General features: G+C 35.3%; 2 protein-coding genes, 1 long non-coding RNA gene and 3 other non-coding genes across 9 annotated transcripts; 5 read left to right on the top strand and 1 right to left on the bottom strand.

The window, feature by feature from the left end:
- Nucleotides 1-657: 657 nt before the first annotated feature.
- LOC116030473 (ankyrin repeat-containing protein NPR4-like) lies at nt 658-3,685 on the top strand. Its single transcript, XM_031272730.1, has 3 exons — nt 658-1,165; nt 1,997-2,149; nt 2,476-3,685. The coding sequence occupies exons 1-3, from the start codon at nt 859-861 to the stop codon at nt 3,549-3,551; spliced, it is 1,536 nt and encodes a 511-aa protein (XP_031128590.1). The 5' UTR covers nt 658-858; the 3' UTR covers nt 3,552-3,685.
- A 3,840-nt stretch (nt 3,686-7,525) lies between these two features.
- On the top strand, nt 7,526-7,639 carry LOC116031118. The gene has a single exon (XR_004100548.1). It is a non-coding gene; the product is annotated as a U5 spliceosomal RNA (small nuclear RNA).
- Nucleotides 7,640-11,617: 3,978 nt separating this feature from the next.
- Nucleotides 11,618-14,120, top strand: LOC116028788. Of its 4 annotated transcripts, none has more exons than XR_004100216.1 (5): nt 11,618-11,988; nt 12,340-12,461; nt 12,556-12,633; nt 12,781-13,924; nt 14,059-14,120. It is a non-coding gene; the product is annotated as an uncharacterized LOC116028788 (long non-coding RNA). The 4 variants fall into 4 exon arrangements; XR_004100217.1 differs by having other exon boundaries at nt 12,316-12,461; XR_004100215.1 differs by having other exon boundaries at nt 11,618-12,461; nt 12,781-12,897; nt 13,817-13,924.
- Nucleotides 11,707-11,809, top strand: LOC116031136. Its single transcript, XR_004100565.1, has one exon. It is a non-coding gene; the product is annotated as a U6 spliceosomal RNA (small nuclear RNA).
- On the top strand, nt 12,807-12,909 carry LOC116031138. The gene has a single exon (XR_004100567.1). It is a non-coding gene; the product is annotated as a U6 spliceosomal RNA (small nuclear RNA).
- A 682-nt stretch (nt 14,121-14,802) lies between the features above and the next one.
- LOC116030927 (lignin-forming anionic peroxidase-like) lies at nt 14,803-15,892 on the bottom strand. The gene has a single exon (XM_031273297.1). It carries the CDS (start codon nt 15,890-15,892, stop codon nt 14,933-14,935), a length of 960 nt encoding a protein of 319 aa, XP_031129157.1. The 3' UTR covers nt 14,803-14,932.
- Between the last annotated feature and the right edge of the window lie 5,214 nt (nt 15,893-21,106).

The raw sequence follows: 21,106 nt of genomic DNA, 5'->3' as shown, positions 1-21,106 counted from the left end.
AATCTAAGATTGATATACTTTAAAGTACTTATTTAAAAATAAACATTGGGTATTATCACATTCGCGTAATGCACATGAAAAAGTAATAATAATGATAAACTTAATCAGTTACTCTCATAACCAAGAAAAATAAAACTTATAATTAATCAAGATATAATTTTGCTGCCCTATTAATCTATTATCTCACAATCTAAACTCAATCATCAATTTAAGCATCAAATTCATTTAATTTGTTAGTACACTTATAAAAATATATCCAAGCACCAAAAATAATATAAATAAGTGAATAATAACAATATTATACGGAGTACTAATTTAGCAATTAGACCGAACATTTAGTGTATGATTATATTCTTTGCTTATTGATATATAAAGCAAAAAAGTAAGAAAAGCTAGCTAGCTAGCTTAGCATAGCTTAGTGACTAAGCTAGTTAGAAGCATAACATATACGGAGTATAAAATATCATTTTTAAAACAGTATAAAACATAGCGTTGGTGGGGTCAATTTTTATGAGAGTTAGGATACGATCCTAGAGAATAATTTTAATTCGTACAAATTAAATTAAATGGCAGCTCCTTCTCCAGCACTTCCTTGTGAACGCCCAGGTAGAGTGCTTTAATTTAATTTAATTTAATTAATTAGACATATGATGATGGTGATGATGTGTTGCAGTAGATTTCAGCAAATACCTGCCACTTTACAGAGCTATAGTGGCAGAAAATTGGGAAGAAGCTAAAATATTCTTCAACCAAAACCCATCAGCAATCCAATCTCCACTCAACTATAACTTAGACACTTCATTGCATGTTGCTGCTAAAGCTGGAAATGCCTCATTCGCGGAAAAGCTAGTAGCAGTGATGCCAGATGAAGGGCTTCGCCGCAAAGATGTGTCTGGCCAAACCCCACTTCACGTCGCTGCCTGGCATGGAAACGTTGAGGTGGCCGAAATCCTTGTTCGGAGGGATTATAATCTCCTCTACGTTCACACCCAAGATGGTTTATTCCCCATCCATTTTGCAGCTCGGAACCATCGCAAAAGCAAGGACGCCTTTCTGTATTTCTTCCGTCTCACTAAGGATGATGAATACGGCCAACCTAATCCATATGAATGCAGCCCAATTGGTGTGTCTATTCTTGTTAACCTAATTGGATCCAAATTCTATGGTACGTACTCGCGGGCCCTCTAGCTTATCTAACCCCAAATTATTCTGTAAATCCGGATCCAAAATACACAATTTAGTAATTTACATATTGAATGTTCACAATTTAATTTACATACTGAATGTTTACAATTTGAATTGTGAACATTCAGTATGTAAATTGTGATAGGTCCACTTTGCAAGGTGGATCAGGTCTATGGCATAACTATTGCTTATCTTACCATTGTTATTGTTGTTCACATAGTTGTATAGACCATAAATACAAAGTACATTATTTGGGTATTGAAAGTACATTATTTTGTATATATACTATCAAATAATGCACTTTTATATATTAAAAATGTACGACATTGTATTCATGAAAAACGCTTTATTTGAGTACTGGAAGTACATTATTTTGTATAATGTACATTTATTATACAAATAATGTACTTTTAGTGTATTAAAAATGTAACTTGTATTCAGGAAAAACACTTTACACTTTATTTAATTTGAGTACTGAAAGTACATTATTTTGTATAATGTACCTTCACTATACAGATAATGTATTTTTAGTATATTAAAAATGTACCTTGTATTCAAGAAAAATACTTTATTTGAGTACTGAAATTACATTATTTCGTATAATATATGTATATATTTACTATACAAATAATGTACTTTTAGTATATTAAAAATGTACATTATATTGAAAAAAAATAATTTTTTTAAATACTGAAAGTATATATTATTTTATATAATGTGTATTCAATACACAAATAATTCGCCAATTAGCTTATAATTTAATTGAAATTATATATATGACAAAATGCCCTAATGCCAATTGACATTACAGATTTGGCGCTGAAGTTGGTTAAAAAGTACCCTGATTTGGGCCGTCATAACGGGTTGTGTAGCAATATGTCTGCTTTGGATACCATCGTTAGATTCGACTGTCCTATTATTAACAAACACAATCTAAGCTTTTGGCAAAGTTTCATATACTATTGTGAGTAAATGATTTCCATCATTTTTTTTTTGAGTACTACTGACTCGGATACAATGTAGTATCTATTCATAATTACATTCTCAAGGTACTGAAGCACAAAGAGTCGATAATTGCCTCAGTGCATGTTCATAACTACCTTCTCAACCTACTAAAGCACAAAGAGTCAATAATTGCCTCAGTGCCTCCACTGAGGCTAGAGTGTAAACCGGGATACCGAATCCCACTAGACCACAAGGTCTTTGGCAATTTCCATCATCTTTAATTATTTACTTATTCAATTCCGATAAATCATCCGGTTACCTAGCTAGCTACTACTATATATGCAGGTGTTTCTAAGGGGTCAACATCTGCGGTGTTAGGGAAGAGCATTGTAAACAAAATGGTGATGCACCAAGAAGCTGTGAAGCTTCTTAAATGCTTGTGCGACCAACTCAAAACCCTAAATGAAAAACAAGTGCTCTCACTCACATTGGGTGCAATGTTTCGAGCAACAAGTTCAGACATCTGCAATGTCATTCTAAATATTGTGGAAGCGTATCCTTTGATGGCGTATTCCACAAACTCCATGGGGCAGAATATACTTCACGCTGCAGTAGAGAATCGCAGCGAAAATGTTTTTAACCTTGTTTGTGGAACCAGGGTGCTTAGGAGTCTTTTATCGGATAGTGAAGACAGAAATAAGAATAGCGTTTTGCATTTGGCTGGGAAATTGGCGCCTCCACACAAACTAAATCTTGTTTCTGGTGCAGCTCTTCAGATGCAACGAGAGTTGCAATGGTTTAAGGAAGTGCAGAAAATTGCGCCATCATATTGCCTGTCATTTCGAAATGTAGATGATAAAACTCCGAATATGATCTTTACGGAGGAACATAAGGGGTTAAAAGAGGGAGGGGAGAAATGGATGAAAGACACAGCAACTTCATGCACAATTGCAGCAGTCCTTATTGTTACTGTCGTCTTTGCAGCTGCCATTACAGTTCCTGGTGGCAACAATGGTGGAAATGGCCTCCCAATCTTCTCCAACCACACTGCTTTCACCGTATTCGCCATCTCAAATGCTGCCACTCTCTATACATCCACCACGTCCTTGCTCGTCTTCTTGTCCATCCTAACTTCTCGCTATGCAGAGCAAGACTTCCTATATGCTCTTCCCAAGAGATTAATCATAGGCCTCTTCACCTTATTTTTGTCCATAATATTTATGATGATTGCGTACTCTGCCACAGTCTATCTCGTAGTTGGGCATAACAGAAGGGGAGTTCTTATTATAGTGGCTGCACTTGCTTGTTTGCCTGTCACTTCATTTGTGCTTCTTCAATTCCCGCTGCTTGTAGCTTTGGTGTCATCTACGTACGGACGGGGCATTTTCGATCACCGTGGCTTTCCCCAACTCCTAGTTTGACTTAATTGCCGCATATATGCCACTCATAATTATTACTGCTTCATAACAGGCAAATTAAACTTATTTGTAATATAATGCTTCATTTCAATATTTCATTCTGTAGTCCATTTAAAATCGCACTTTTAGTCCCCCAATTATAGCTCGATCTGCAATGTTGTCCCCCGAAGTCAATTTTGGTTGATTGGGTCTCTAATTGTCTTAAACCGTAGTCAATATTGCCCTCCGGTCAGATTTGGCTATAACCAGTGTTAACACCATGGGCAATTGGGTAATTTCACAACCCAGTCAATTTTACCCCCAATTTCCTCCATAAATTGATATGGGAGATCGATGCAATTTCATCCCTTCACATTCTCACTATACTCAAAGGGCGATTCGCAATACTTTCTGATTGAAAACTCGAATTGAAGCAATGGCGGCTCAATTTGGAATGATGAAAGCCTTTCTGGTTGTCGTCGTAGCTGTTATCGCCGTGTTTTCCGCCGTCGACGCGGCTCAGGAGCTCGGAACTGGATGTCCTCCAGCAGGACCAACACCAGCGCCTGGACCTGTCGCCGGAGCGGCGGTTACCGTACCGGTCTCCGGTGCGTTGTTTGTAGCCTCTTTTATCTTCTCTGTCGCCGCTTTTCTGAGGCACTGAAAAGCTAGCTAGCTTCGTTCCTCTGATCAGTTGATGATGATGATATGATTCTTTTGGCTGCGCTGTGTACGTCAAGTTACTACTACATAATAAAATATTCATATTTTATTAAAAAAAAAATTGATATGGGAGCAACCACCATTATGTTACCGGCTACACCCATCTACCAACCACCATTTGATTGCCACTACCGGAAGTTCCACTCGCCGGAGGGCTGCTTCACGAACGGGAAAACGCCTGAGGAGGTCTTAAAGCTGTCGTCGAAGAAACGGGGAAAACCAGAGACAAGAAGTAGTTCCACCATAGCTGTTGCGTTGCTTGCCGGAACAGGGAAACAGGGAAAACCAGAGACGAGAGGAGCTAGCCCATGTCGCCACTGCTAACTTTGCTCGCCAGAGGAAGGAACCAGAGGTCGACCTTGCTCGCTGCGTCAATCAGTTGACCAGAGTTTCGTCGTTGCTCTGCCTGCCGACGAGAAGGACGGAGCCGTAGACGTGGGGGATGAAGGTTCAGAATACGTACAAATCTGGAATTTAGGAAAAGAAGAACAGGCGCTGCCTACTTTCTACCGATCCCAACTCAGACCAAGGTTCATAAAGTAAATTCATCGGAATAATCAACACAGCTTGACTCAGCTAATAGGGAAAGATAAAAACATATGAATTGCTCTGTAAAAGAAAAAGGAAGCAGAACTAGTTCAATCACTCACCGTGAATGAGATTGAAAAGGCTGCCATTGGGTTGATAATCTAGATGATTAGCCTTTCCTGTTTGGCCTGGAAGTAAGCCCTAATAGGGACCAAATTCGGATGCCAAAGAACGCCTACTGCCTCCATGTGTTGCAGGAAAGCCTCCGCGCCGGTAATGGAAGTTTTTCCGGTGTCGAGTCGCGGTGTGAGATGCTTGCATTTTGTTCTCTTTGACTTGTTCGTTGTTTCCGCCTTGAGGTGAGCACATCACATCCTCCATGTTGTGGTTACCAGTATCTGAGTTGGAATCGGTAGATTTGTGTGGGAGTTCTTGAGAAGATGGCTGCGTCAATGCCTGAGGCGGGGAAGAAAAAGGAGCAGTGCGTTCCATACTGGGGTAAAATTGGCTGGGGTTGTAAAATTACCCAATTGCCCATAGTGTTAACACTGGTTAGAGCCAAATCTGACCGGAGGGCAACATTGACTACGATTTAAGACAATTAGGGACCAATTAACCAAAATTGACTTCGGGGGACAACATTGCAGATCGGGCTATAATTGAGGGACCAAAAGTGCGATTTTCCCTAAAAATGTCTTTGCATTATGTTGCTTTAGTTTGTTGCTTTAATTTGACAAGTCCTTGTTGCACCTTCTCTCGAAGGATGTGACAGTCTGATCTATCTCGATATGTTTTGACCGTGTTTGTTAAATAATTAGCCTATCAGTCAATTTTTGCTTATTTGACCACTATTAGTTGGTAAATAATAAGCTTTTTGTAACTTCAAAAGGCTAAAATTCAAAAGGCTACTCAAAGCAGCCTTTTCAATTAGCTTTTTGAGAAAAGAAATTATACCAAACAGCTATCAGCTAACAACTAATTTATCAAACAACTTTCTACAATCAGCCAATGTTATCAACAAATCATACCTTCTAACCCAAACAGCCAACCCAATCAGCTAACAGCCATTTACCAAACAGGGCCTTTGTCCTTTCATGAAATACAGAATTTTGAGCAATGGCAGATGCTGATTTGTTGTCACAAAAGAAAGTAGCTGGTTTGCTAGGTACAACTCCTAAGTCTGCAAGCGGAAAAGAAACCAAATCCATTGAGTCTAACAGGCTGCCGCTGCCAAGGAACTATATCAGCCCGTTTGGTTCGCTGGAAAATATTTGAAGGAAACGAAATTCAAATTCCATGGAAAACAAATTACCAGGAAAGTAGATTCCATTGTTTGGTTGGTGTAAAAGAAATTACTGGGAATATGAATTCCATCGTTTGGTTAGATGTAAAAAGGGTAAGGAATAATGAGTATAAAGACTTATATGTCCTTATTGTATTAATAATGATAATAAAAATAATAATTGTTTTGTTTCAATTTGGAGTCCAATATTTAGTTTTCTACGGAGTATTTGCAAGAATTTTGGGCCAAATGTTTTTTTTTCTTTATTGATAACATTTTGGGCCAAATGCTAGGTTTTCATCTTTCTTCAATATTCTCCTCATTCTTCATTCTTCAATTATATTCTCGTCAAAGCCAGAGAGGCAGAGACCAGAGGGCGAGGCGGCATAGCGGACTAGCGGTGAGGCGGCATCACGGACTCGCGGACTCTCGGCGGCAGGAGACGAGGCGAGCACGGGCGAACGACGAGGACGCGATGAGGGAGATTCCAGTTTTCATTTTGGCAGTGAGGAAGAAGAATCCAGTTTGGCAGTGAGGAAGAAGAAAAAAGCGAGAGGAAGAACAAAGCCAAGGGTAAATTAGTCGTCCAAAGCCAATTTTTCTTCCCAACAATCCAGGAAAACAAAATACCAGAGTCTCCAACGGATTTCATTTTCTTCAAAAGTGAGGAACTCAACTTCCTATGGAAAATGGATTCCAATGAACCAAACAGGGAAAACTATCACTTTCCATGATTTTGAAGAAAATCTTTTCCTTGGAAAAGATTTTCCTTGCCAACCAAACATGCCATATATATTCAGCTTTAGAAAATGATTTGGAAATCGTTTAATTTGCTGCTTTTTGGATTTCCAAGGAAAACGCATAAGACTAAGACTGATCTCCTTGCCTCCAAGCAAGCTGCCCATCCAATCTGAATCAGAGAAGACCTGTAGATTAGAGATGACAATTTTCCCGTCACCTATGTAATACCAATTGCATCATTCTAACTACACTGAATTCGATCTCACCTAATAAAGTACTGAAAGATCACAAGATAATAATAAAGGAAAACCAAACATGGAATGCTTGCTTAGCTTCTTGGGGGTCTGGCCAAGGTTATTATTTATAATACCCTACATGAACAAGCTAGGCAAAAGATATGGCAAATACAATCATCTCTTCACAGTAAAGTCTTACTTGCAGTAGTTTAATATTTCATTAAACACTTAAATTAGTATTTCCCAACAAATTAAAGAAAGCTAATAACCATATATACCAATTTGCGCCTACTTGTCAGCTATATAAGTAACTGAGGTTGTTTGTGGGTTTGATTGTGGATGATATATTGTTATACAAGGAAGCTTAAGTATAAAGGCGTAGGGCGGAGTTTCACTAGCGCTACCTCTCCCACATCGTACAAACAGCATAAACGCTAGAGGCCACTTCTCTTATAAAAATAAGTACAGAACTGCGACAAAACTCAAGCAGCCATGTGATGAACACAGAGCGAACTATTCTTTCGCCTTTTACTAAAGAATACCGTGTGTTCATTACAACTAATGGCATACTATAATTTTTTTAGGGTGTTTAGTAAACACCCAACAATTTTAGTTTAATAATAGTTTTGTCACTGGTTGATCTGATCATCTTTCAGTTTTCTGATAAGAGGATGGTGCACTAGATCAGTGATTTTGGACTAAACACCCCAACAAGCCAAGTTTAATTAATTATAGTTTTGTCACTGGTTGATCTGTTCATCTTTCAGTTTTCTGATAAGAGGATGGTGCACTAAATCAGTGCCACTGATCTCCTATTTGTTCTTGCTTTTTAGATTGATAGTTTGTTTTGTGTGTAATATTTTAAGGTTGATCTATTTCAATGGCTCTATTGTTCCTGGTATAATTGATATTACATATAAATCTTTTTTTTGGATGACAAGGGAAATCCTGCCTTGTGATCCTAACTAGCAAATGATCACAAGGAACTAAATCAACTTAAGTTACTCATAGCTGACCGACTCAAACCAAGGGGACAAGGATTCATGACCTCGTGGTCACAGGTGGGCAAGTTGGTATATATGGTTATTAGTTTTCTTTAATTTGTTGGGAAATACTAATTTAAGTGTTTAATAATGAAATATTAAACTACTCCAAGTAAAACTTTACTGTGAAGAGATGATTGTATTTACCATATTTTTTGCCTTGTTCACGTTAGGGTATTATAAATAATAACCTTGGCCAGACCCCCAAGAAGCCTTGTTTGGTTTTCCTTGTCTTGTTTGGTTTTCCTTTATTATCTTGTGATCTTTCAGTACTTTATTAGGTGAGATCTAATTCGGTGTAGTTAGAATGATGCAATTGATATTACATAAGTTGTTCCCGGGAATGAAGCACAGGACTGTAACTTTCCCATTAATTAGTTTTAGACACTTGCTGTGTTCATGATCATGAGTAGGTAGCTGCAATTGTGATTCAGACATATATCAGTTGGAGCAATTTGGAGATAGTTCCTCAATATCTATATCTGCTAACCAACTATCATCTTCTTTTCCTTCATTTGGATCAGTTGGAAGATCGAACTGCAGCATCTACAACTAGAACTGGAACATCTGGGGCAGCTGGTTGATGGTTTTAAGATGCATCAACAACTTTCTTGGTCATTACCCCAACTCTTTTCTTTGGATTGCTCTATATCACACAATGAAATTACAAATTTTAGCAGTGTTGCAAAAATCACGCATAGCGTTTCACCATAATCGGTGGTCTAGGCGGCCGACTAAGCTGCCTAAACGGTACCTAGGCCGCTTTGGCGTTGACTGCCTAGGCCTCATAGGCATTGACTAGGCTGCCTAGTCGGTTAATTAGTTATTATTCTTTTTTTTTTAATTGGTTATTTCACTCAAAACGATATCGCATTAAGTAAAATAACCCTAAATTGTTAGCTCTAGATCTTTTTTAGATTAATATTTAATATTTTAATTTTAACTATTAAAGTATTAACTAATTTATAATTATCAAGTTTTAATTAAAAAAATTAAAAACTTTTAAACAAATTTTTAAAAAATAAGAAGATACACCGGCCCCCGAGGAGTGCCTAACAATTTTTTCAACCGTGAAATTTAGTAAGACTTGCATAATATTGTCCACAAGCAAAAATAATTTAAGTATTCAAAGCATTACCAATCTCTCTCTAATAGTATGATTTTCAAGGCATTTTCTTTTATTACTTCATTCTTTCTTACATTTGGTGCGGTACATCTTAACAAAACTTCTTTTGAGATTTATCCCATCTTTGGTTATCTAATCAACTCCTTTCTTTCTCAATCTTTATTGGTCTTCTAACTCTGGCAATGTACAAAGGTGAGAGAGGTGGCTCTATATCACTAGCAGGTCATTCTTCAAGTTCTACCATGGGCTTTATACTACTTCTATATGATTTCAAATAAGTTTTAACAAAGTAACAAGAATGTATGGTACTCATTCAGTGGACCCTTACCATATTTCATCTATATTGCACTTATGACATGCATGTCTACATGGTATGTCACTCAACTCCCAACTCCTAGCTACAAGCTAAGCTAAGTGCAACGCATTCAACCCAAATCAACCTCAGGTTACTCAAACAACAAATTAGTTAGCTAGCCTCGTGTCATCTCGCACAACTTGTCATTACTTTGAATGATTGTATAACCCCCGATTAATTTTTCATCCAAAGCAATTTTGTTAACAATCATATGACAAATATATATAGTCCATTTCAAAGCTTCTTTCCTACAATCATACAACCTAGACATAATCAATTTTATCAATTTTTTGAGACGACTAATAAGGGCCTACTCTTTAGCATCTAAAATCACATTATAACACTTGCAAATATTATTGACTAAAATATCACAATATGATGATGTAGTAAAATGTGACATGAATCACTCTGAGGGATGCTTGTCACACAACCACTCATATAGTCGTATGCCTTATTCTTCATAGTAGGTGTGAAGGTATATATTAACAATGGTGACCCTAGCAACTTCCCATAAAGTATCCTTGATTGCCTTTCCACTAAACCTAGCTTGCTTCATGTTTCTATATATATAAATGCCTCACACAAAACATGTGAGTCACTGTAGGAAGAACAAAATCAAAAGTAGGGATTAAGCCCTTTTGCTTATCTGCAGAGAGAGAGAGAAACATTTACTCACATTTGTTATTAGAAACTTATATCAATATTGATAGATACATATTTGAAATGAAAGTTAACTAGAGTTCATCTGTAGGTGTGATTGAAAGTGTTGGACAAAATAGCATAAAATGATTTAAAGTGGCTATTTTGTAGTACAAATACATGTGACTCTACTTCCAATTTAGGTCGGGTCAGTGGATTCGAATCCTTCGTAGTGAGACGAAGAGATCAATATATTGTACGTTCAAAACAGATAATGGGTAATGAAAAATTGATTCTCAAAGTAGACTCATTTGAATTGGAATGAATGTAGAAAGGCTTGTAAGTAGCCTGTGTCCCACCTTGAAAAAAGAAGTGAATTTTACACCACTATACATACAATACCCTTTTAAAGAGAATTTGAATTGTATACCTTAATGGGGCGTTTGGTTCAAGTTATATAAGATAACTAAGGTTATATTTGCTTAGAAATATAAGATTTCCATGTTTGGTTCAAGTTATGTAACATTCCTTAGTTATGTAAGATTCCTAAGGAATGTAACATAACCTCCCGATGAAGTTTTTAGCTATTGGAAGGGAATGTCAGATACACCCCGATTTCTTAGGTAATCTCACATTCTCTTATCTTATTACTAATATTGAGATTTTGGCATTTTAATCAATTTATCTTATTTCCGTTGTCTTATTTACCTACTTCAATTTTAAACCAAACACAAAAATCTAACATTCCAGTTATCTAACATTCCCAGCAATCTAATATTCCCTAAAGTAATCTAACATTCCGTGAACCAAACGCCGTTTTCTAATGCATGCAAGGGGGTGCGGCTTAACTTGTGTCTGCTGGCATCTATGAGGTGCCACTCTTTGAGAAGTGTAATTTTTGGAGTATTAATTCTAATACTGCGCAATTAATTTTAAATGTGCATTTTTTATACGAGAAGTTGATTTTACTTCTCATACCTAACCTTGTGGGTGCCTCTCGAGTGTACTTTTCAAAGTACGATTTTGGAGTATTAATTTTAATACTACGCAATTAATTTCGAATTAATTTTAATTTTAATTTTTAGAATTAATTTCCAGATTAATGTTTTGTATGTTAGGGAGGTTTAAGACTAGGTTTTAAATCATTGTTAATGTTATGATTAAATGCTATTTAATTAACGATAATCTAAATAAATACTACTTTTAGGTGGAATTTTTTAAGTATTTTTTTTCTCAAAATAAAGTTGAAGGAAATACATTTTATTACAAGGATAATATTGAAAACTAGTTTGAATTAGAGAATCAAATGAAGGATATATAAAGACAAATATAATTTCATAAGAAAAAGAAAACTACATAACACCTTTCGCCCGGGCCTCCATGCCTTAATGGGCTGCTATTAACATGTATTCAGTTTACGCGGTAGTCGCTTAACTCTCCTCTCCCACATCGGCAAATGAGGCAGCTTTTTTCCAATAGACATAGACCGCCATGGAAGCAGAGAGTGTCCCTTCGGGGACATCCGATAAAATTGGAACGATACAGAGAAGATTAGCATGGCCCCTGCGCAAGGATGACACGCACAAATCGAGAAATGGTCCAAATTTTTTTTAAACCAAAAATCTGGGAATTTAATCTGCTTTTCTGCTAAATTTTTTTGTGATTTCCCACTTCCTCTGAATTGAATTTGGCATCCTGTTCGTCAATCCAATCTCCTGATGAGGGACTTATTCAAGATGCCATCATTAACAGGCCTGTGTAAATTCCAATTTTGTTAATCGTATAAAGGTAATGATTGAATGAATTTGTGGATTATAATTTTGATAAACTTCTAGCTGATTATGCTACAAATTGGATTGAATATTCCGGTTGTTTTTCCCCCAATATTTCAACAAAATTGTCTGCTACTTTGTTGGGATTTTCCACTTATTCTTAGATTCCTTTGGTGTTTTCAAGGAGTTCCTCAATAGACTAAAACTGGGTTTTGATTCCTTGTATCATTTTGTTTGTTTGTTGTGGCAAGTATACAATGCAATCACGACTCAGACTGCCTTTTATAACAGCTCTCTCTTTTTGTTCTGCTTCCTTTATGCTTTCTTTGTGCTATCACTATAGGGTTTAAAATTTCTCAAATTACAGAAGAAAGCCAAATCAGACCATCTATCCCTGCATTTCTTGTTAAATATGCATGGTGTGGCTGTTCATTTGGACTCAAGGAGTGTTCTAGCCAACCAATTGTTACTTCAACAGATTAATAGAAGGTTAGTTTTAGCTACTGACTTTTAATACTTTTCTTAGCTTCTTTTGAGCTTTTCTTTGGTGATTTCAATTAAGGGGTATGTATTCTCTTTCCAGGTAAAATATATGTAATCGGGGCAACCCCAAGTCCCCGACAAAGTTGGTCAGACTTTTGACTTGCTTGGTAACCATTTGGTTAGTTTTGTGATTGTCTTATAATCTTATATTGTATCTTTGGTTTGGTCCCAAGGATCTATGAACTCTTTAGTGTGGGTTTCAAGTCATATACAGACATACATCAGCATTTACTAATAATATAACCTTTGTTCATGTACAAAACAGAGTTCCTCAACCTTATACGTGAGAGTGTCCCTTCGGGGACATCCGATCAAATTGGAACGATACATAGAAGATTAGCATGGCCCCTGCGCAAGGATGACACGTACAAATCGAGAAATGGTCTTTTTTTTTTTTACCTCAGAAATCCTGACAATTTAATCTGCTTTCTTGCTAATTTTTGGTGATTTTCCACTTCTGAATCCAATTTGGCCTGCTTTTTCCTCTCTATCCAATCTACTGATGACAGGATTTCTTCAAGATGCATGCCATCATTAACATTTAACAGGCCTGTGCAAAATTATAATTTTGACAACTTCTACTGCTTATGCTACAAATTGTTTGCTAATTGTTTGGGATTTTCCACTTATTCTTAGCTACTCTTAGACTCGTTTTGTGTTTTAAAGCAGTTCCTCAATAGACTAAAACCTGGTTTTGATTCCTTGTATCATTTTTTTTTTTGAGGTTCGAATTCTTTCAAATAGTTGCTCAGTTGTGTAACACTCAAATCTTAGGATTTTTGGTTACTTTAATAATTGGGTTTAATTTGGTTTATTTGTTACTTTTTCCAGTTGAGTCGAGTGTTGTGGTAGAGGTATGTTTGGCTATTTGGGTTTAGCTTTAATGGTTTAAGTTAGGCAGTATAATTCAGCTGTTAACTTGTTTCTGGTTTAGTATGTTCTTGAACAGCTAAAAGAAAATATCGTTTATTGCACTATTAAATATCATGAGCTTTTGTTATTTGGATGCTGAATTGCATGCCAACAAGAATAGCAGAATCAGCTTAGCAAAATCTTTATGAGTAGCTTATTTTGTGAATTATATATATGCTTATTGTAAATTAATGATCACCTTTTAAAGTGCAAGCCCAAATGCATCACCTTATTCATGAGGTAGAATTTAAGTCTGCCTGTCCAAATCAAAAAACCCGAAAAAAAGAAAGCCCCCTTTCATTCTGTAACTTGGAGCTTCAAGTAGTGTTTCAGCTACCATCCACTTCGATCTGCTCTATACAACTGATCGAGCATGTTTCGACATTTAGGAATTTCCATGGTTTCTCATTCGATTGAGATGCATAACGCCCAACCAAATTGATGATCAACTAGATTCAACAGCTCCTGTGCAACGTAACGCAAGCCTGCTGCATCTGGTTAGTTTTGTGATTGTCTTATATTAATGTATGTTTGGTTTGGTCCAAAGGATCTATGAACTCTTTAGTGTGGCTTTCCAGACATATACATCAGCATTTACTAATAATATAAACTTTGTTCATGTACAAAACAGAGTTCCTCAACCTTGTACATATGATGCCCGGATTCCTGCTGGCAATGTGTTCTTACAGACAAGACAATATAGATGGACCCTTTGCTTTTTGGCTTAACGTTGTTGGAACTAAATTAATGATCTCAAATCCTCAACAAAGAATCTATCCTAAACTCATCTGCTTTTTCATGGGGATTGAGATCGAGTAGAGCTAAATTAATTAAATGGGCGGGAAACAAAAAAACTGTGGTTTTGGAGCTGTTGAAATTTGTGATACAATCGAAGATTGAGCAGAAATTTTTGAAAAAAATTCAGGTTTTTTTGTTCTTTTCTTATACAATGTTTTTTAAATTAGTTTTATATAATGCTACCTAAAAAGCATTTATCTTTGAAATTAAAAAAAAAAAAAAAGTAGAGTAGGGACCCTTTTTTAATTTCGCCCAGGCCTCTAAAATGTTTGGACCAGCTCTAGGCGGGTGGCCGGTTGGTAAGGCAAAAAATAGAATAATAAAATAGCAGAAAATTAATATAAAACTAGGAAAATTTATATGACTAGTCTGATTGTAAAGTCAGTATTTAGAGGCTTATATGATAACAAATAAATCTAAAAATATAATATAGTAAAATACTTAAAAAACTAAATTCTATCTTATTGAAATCTCTAACTGTAATTTGTAAAAAAAACTTTGTTGACAATGAATAACGTAACCTTCAATTAGTTGGAATAATGTTCAATAAAAGAAACGTACAGGTTGTGTTGCAGATATATAATGAAAAGTACAACAAATTATTACATGCATTTTTCTAAAACACGAATCAATGAGTACAATTATGAAGAAAAGAAATACAATTAATTAACTTCATGGAGAGGAAAAACTAAATTGAAGAAATGAAGCTAGTTCAAAGCACCACAAACCTTCCTAATGATCCCATTTTGACCTGTGAGCGGCTGAATTTCAGACATTTTAATCATTGCTGACGCGAAATCTGTTTGGAATGCCTGAGGGCTCCTTGCATACTCCGAAACTATACTGTCAGTTGCTCCACCGCTGAACAGAACTTGATCCGATTGAAGCAGACCTTTCTTTTGCAACAGGTTCTTATAATAGTTGTTATCAAAGGAATTCGGGGTCACCAAATCAAGGGGTGCCAAGTTTCCATTTCCGGTGTCATTTGGACAATTTCGTCTTCTAGTGTTAGCAAAACTGGCATCAATGTCAGTATGGTTGCCATATATTCTATCGCGAAATAGGAAGCATTGAGCTTGGCCGAGAGTATGTGCACCAGACAAGGCAACCATGTCTCTTGTATTAAGGCCTTTGCTTGCAAAGCTGGATATAAGGCTATCCAGATTGGCGAAAGGACTAGGGAGATCTATGGTACGACTAGCCATGGTGGAATCTCTTCTTCCTAGTTTCACTATCCAAGACGGACCTCCCACAGCAGCAGTCGCATCACGTGCAGCCACCGACAATACATCAGCACAAGATACAATACCAGGACAAGCTTTTTCCAACTCTCGCTTGGCAGCCTCTATCACGTCGTAACCCCTGACAGAGCCAAGGTTAGGCAACGCCGTCTTTTCGCTCTTAATGGTTAGTGAGTCGTCTAGTAAGATGGAAGCGTCACAACCTTGGACAAAGCAGTCGTGGAAATGGAGGCGAACAAGGGAAGCGGCCATGCGACGCTCACTGGACACGGCTTGCCTTACGGTAGTGCGTATGATGTTTAGAGCGTTAGGGCATGTTTTGTCGTAAAATGTAGGGGAGAGTTGCGTTTGGGATTGCGAGAAGGAGGAGAGCAGCAGAAGCAAACATGATAAAGTTGCAATGCATGGCGTACTATGAGAAGCCATATATTATAGATAGATAGAGAAATGGCGCGCAAGGTTTAGGTTTGTTGCAGAAGGAAAAAATGAAGCTAGGGATTGTAGCTGTGATCTGATATGAAAGATTGGGTTGGTATGATGATTGAGAATGGGAAAGTAGAAATGAAGGCGTTCGCTATTGTCTGCGTTAAAGATGTAGTAGTCTCAGCTAATGTAATAACCGGGCGATTTACTTTTAAGAATGATCTGGGTGAGAGAATAATTCTGGAAAGAATACTTTGGTACTTTGGTTATGTAAAGTATAGGTAGGGACTTTTATAAGGATAAAGTAGAGATAAGGAATGATAAAGAGAAATATTTACTATGAATACCAATAGTCCTAATCAGATAAGGAATGGTAAAAAGAATATTCATAATAATAATATAGAAAATGGGATGATAAAATAATCTAATGCGATTGATTTAGGGGCTAGAATACATTATTTTTATTTTTATTTTTTGAAAACAGAATACATAATCTTAATATGATTACTTAAATGGTGGTGCGAATCAATGACGAAGTTTGTAACCATATAATAACAATAATACATTATTATTAATTTATTATTATTATTATTATTTTTCATTTAAATTTTTACCTATTACTTGTACTTTAATTAAACGACAAAAATAGGTACAAATGTGATACTCATGAGTCATGAATATTTTTGTACAAAATAAGAAATTAAATATTGAAGTAATGATATCATTATAATCAAATGACCATTTAAATAATTTAGGGAAAAAGGTCAAGTGCTCAGTGGAGTTGATAGTGACTCTTTGTGCTTCAATAGGTTGAGAAAGTAGTTATGAACAAATATTGCATTGTAATAGAGTTAATAGTGTTCAACAAAAAAAAATTTGTCATTTAGTGCACCGAAGTCCAAAAATTGATTAGTGACATATAATAGCAGGTCACTAGGGTTTTGACGATCATCTGACTAGAATGGTTTGTATCCCTATAAATAGTATTTTCATATGCTTTGCATAGCCAAAGCTATTCAATATCAATATTCTTATCAGAATTGCTGTTATTACAGACAGTAATTATATAATTCACAATTTACCTCTTTCAGCGATTCTTGAGCAAAGATTTTGATGACTTAAAAATTAGAATGATACTTAAAATATGTAAAATAGCATTATTAATAAAAGTATACAGATTAGATAGTCAAAAGAGTTCGTGGCTGACTTGGTACGGTGATGATCAGTCTGGTTTTGACATTATAGCACACCATGCACTATACAGATTAGATAGTAAAAAATAACACTTTTCCCCTGAATTATATCGTTATAGCACTTGTATGCACTGTCCTCTTCATTCAATAATAGTAACCCTATCTAAGTTACACATCATAAGTTTAACATTATTTTATATAGAGTTTATTACCGAAATTGTCTCTCGACTATTGCGAAATTACTAATTTGGTCCTCGACAATTTTTCATGCCCAATTAAGTCCTTCGACTTTGAAATTTTTAACCAATTTGGTCCTCTGTTTATTTTGTCGTTAAAATCGGGACCAAATTGGTAATTTTTCTATAGTCAAGGAACCATTTCAGTGAAAAATTAACTACCAATTTGGTCCCTTGACTATAGAAAAATTACCAATTTGGTCTCTTGACTATAGCAAAATTACCAATTTGGTCCCAATTTTAACGGCAAAATAAACGGAGGACCAAATTGGTTAAAATTTTCAAAGTCGAGGGACTTAATTGGGTACGAAAAATTGTCGAGGACCAAATTGGTAATTTCATAATAGTCGAGGGACCATTTCGGTAATAAACTCTTTTATATATTTAGACATTACTATTAAAAACAAAAATATTATATATAAAATAGTAAGAAAAATACTAAAGAAAAAATTGATGCAATGAAATAAATAATAAATATGATAGATAAAATTGAAGCAAAGACTCATATTTATCCTCGTGAACATGACTAAAGGAATTTCAATATATCTTTTAGGAAAAATGACTCTTTTCACCTGAATTATATTGTTATAGCGCTTTTTTCATTAATTATTCATGTAGATACTCACATTTGCCCCCTTTTTATTATTTTAAAATAATAAAAGTGGCTATTTCATCCCCTTTTTAATTAAATATGCTTTTGAATTGTTAAAAATAAGGGCAAATCAAGTATTTCAAGTCACATTCATTCTCCAACAAATTACTGTTTAATTTTGAGAATTAGAATAAACGTGAAAAAGAACCAACATCATTTGCAAAAATTATAATTTAATTTTAAGGTAATACTAGTCACAGATATAATTAAGACCACTTAAACAAAAATAATTCATTAGTACTAAATTTGTGTTCAAGTCTTAATTAATTATGTTAGAGTTAATTATACTTTTAGTCCTGTGACTATTGAGGTCTTGTTAATTTCAGTACTCGACTTTAAAAACTAACAATTTAGTCCCCTAACTATGCAATTTTTAACACATTTGGTCCTTCCGGTCAAATCGCTGGCCAAATATCGCCGGAAAAATATAAACACTATTTTATTATTTAATTATGGGGGCATATCGGTCATTTCAAATCACTTTCTTCTTCCTTGCACTTTGGCCAGAATTGCAATGCTTCTCCCGCAAAAATATCACCTGCAATGAATTGTGAAGTCATCCATGGAAGTTGCCCTCAATTATTTATTCCCAATTTTCAAGAACCAAGTTCACTACCAAGTCATCCATGGAAGTTGCCCTCAATTTATTCCCCATTTTCATCCACAAATCTAAAACTCGGAATCGAAAAAAAAAACCCAGAAATACGAAAGCTATTAAAACCCAGAAATACGAAAGAACAAAAAAAAAATCAAAACTTTTCAATTAAAGTTTCAAAAGAATTTTAAAAACTCAGATCTCCAATGAAGCCAAAATTCAAAGAAAATCAAAATAGAAAGAGAGAAACCCAGGGTTTGCGATATCTCAGTACAAGATCCTGGAATGCGGTGGTGATTTCGGATTCAGAGACACCAAATTGGACCAGCTTGTCCAAGTGGTGCTGCAAAGCTAGTTTCTTGGTCTTGCCTCACACCGGGTCTGCAGTCTCGTCTAAGTGGAGCGAATTTCGTCGGGTCTGCAGTCTCGCCTCACGCCGAGAACCTCATAGATGCATGCATCGCTTATCTAGGGAAGACTCCAATTCTTTATTATTTTCGAAGAAGTACAAAGAAGGAAGACTGCCGGCGTATATTTTCGAAGAAGGACAAAGGAGGAAGAATGAAAAATATTAAATGACCGATTTGCCCCCAAATTAAACAAATTAAAATGGAATTAAAAGATTCCGGCGACATTTGGCCGGTGATTTGGTCGTGTGGACCAAATGTGTTAAAAATTGCATAGTTAGGGAACTAAATTGTTAGTTTTTAAAGTCGAATACTGAAATTAACAAGACCCCAATAGTCACGGGACCAAAAGTGTAATTAACTCAATTATGTTACTAGCATCAGCTTAAAATTATATTTATAATTTAAACAATAATTAATTATTTGTATTTAATTAAGTCTTAATTGTGTTTCTACAATTAGTTTAAAATTATAATTATAATATTTATTACAAATGGTGTTTGTTTATTTTTTTTTTTTTTTTTTTGTTTTTTTCACTTTTTCTCCATATAAACAATTGTTTGTTGGAGAAGGAAATTGAATTAAAATACCTATTTTTCTATATTTTTAGCAAACCAAAGGCCTATTTACTAGAGAGAGAAAAGTCGCGACTTTTAAAATAATTGAGGAGGTAAATATAGATATATGAATAATTTAGAGGAAAAAAGCTATAAAGATATAATTCAGAAGATAAAAAAGTGTCATTTTTTCTATTTTCTAAGTGTATAAAAAACGACATGTATTGTATTCTGTTTACCTCATGTTGTATTTGTATTTTTGCGGTTTCTTAATGAGAATGCGATTTTTTGGAGTTCTTGAGATCAACTTGATATTCGTCTTCCTTTCTCTCTGTATGATTATAGCGTACAATTACACAAGATTCACACAAGTATACATCCTAATTCACGGTACATGTTTAATATTGTTTTTTTGCTTATTATCCTAGGGCCAACCATAACCTTTAGGATGGGCATTGATAATGTAAATTAAAAATATAGATTAAGACACAATTTTAACATTAAAACTCAAAAACATCATATCATAGGCTTTTTGGGACACAGCCAAATTAAGGGTTCCATTATATTTGCTGAAAATAGTATACGCAATGTATAATGATTAGGTTTTGATTGGAAGCGATTAACAAAGTTTCAGAGTTATGAAGAACAAGAATTAAAGAGGAAGAAAATGGGTTGTAGGAGGTTATTTGTTAGATTAATTCACAAGACAAGATATTTATCACTTTCATATGAATTGTCTTGCCTACAATATAATATCTAGCTTAGTATGAAACTGTGAGACAGGAAGGAAAGGATAAACACTCCATCAATAATTCCATGACAGAAATTTTAGGCCTAATAATATTAATTACAATGTAATTTGAGTGGATATATCAGTGCATTCTTTTGTTAAAATTGAAATACGTTCCGGTGGCTAATGATACCACCCGCCGGAAAGGTAAGAATAGAATAGAATAATAAAATAGCAATAGAAGGAAAATTAATATAAAACTAGGAAAATTTATATGACAAGTCTGATTCATAACGTACAATGAAAAGTCTGTATTTATAGACTTATTATGATAACAACTACATCCAAGAATATAGTAAAAAACTTAACAAAATAAATTCTATCTCATTAAAGTCTCTAATTGTGATTTCTAACACGCCTAAGCTAGAGCATATGGATGCGAAAAGCTTGCAAATTAACATAATATGTAGCGTCATCCTCAATCAGCAAAGCACAAAATCTACTGACCAGCAATCTCATAATTGAACGGAAAATAATAATACAGCATACCAAAACAATGATGGTAATGCCAAAACAAACAAAAATCCATGGGAAACTCACTGCCTTTGAGAAGTAATATGGCAACGAAAACAAAGACCCTTGGAAAACATTGAGATTAGACACATGAAAGTTCTTAACTGAAAGCTATTGGTCTGATGCCATGTTTAAATTGGCCATCCGGCGGGTGCAGGGCTGGTCTTGAGCAAGGGTGGCTGGGCGATCGCCCATGGCCCATTCTGGAAAGGTACCATCCATATATATATATATATATATATATATGTATGTATGTATGTATGTATTTTTTTTA

The sequence above is a fragment of the Ipomoea triloba genome, chromosome 9 (genome assembly GCF_003576645.1).
Source record: "Ipomoea triloba cultivar NCNSP0323 chromosome 9, ASM357664v1".
Classification (NCBI taxonomy): domain Eukaryota; kingdom Viridiplantae; phylum Streptophyta; class Magnoliopsida; order Solanales; family Convolvulaceae; genus Ipomoea; species Ipomoea triloba.
Note: the sequence above shows the minus strand (reverse complement) of the source record. Positions and strands in the feature narration are given on the sequence as shown.

Coding starts and splice junctions, on each gene's coding strand:
- LOC116030473 (XM_031272730.1), top strand. CDS start 859: ATGCCAGATGAAGGGCTTCGCCGCAAAGATGTGTCTGGCCAAACCCCA. Junction 1,166..1,996: donor AATTGGATCCAAATTCTATG/GTACGTACTCGC, acceptor TTGACATTACAG/ATTTGGCGCTGAAGTTGGTT. Junction 2,150..2,475: donor GCAAAGTTTCATATACTATT/GTGAGTAAATGA, acceptor CTATATATGCAG/GTGTTTCTAAGGGGTCAACA.
- LOC116030927 (XM_031273297.1), bottom strand. CDS start 15,892: ATGGCTTCTCATAGTACGCCATGCATTGCAACTTTATCATGTTTGCTT.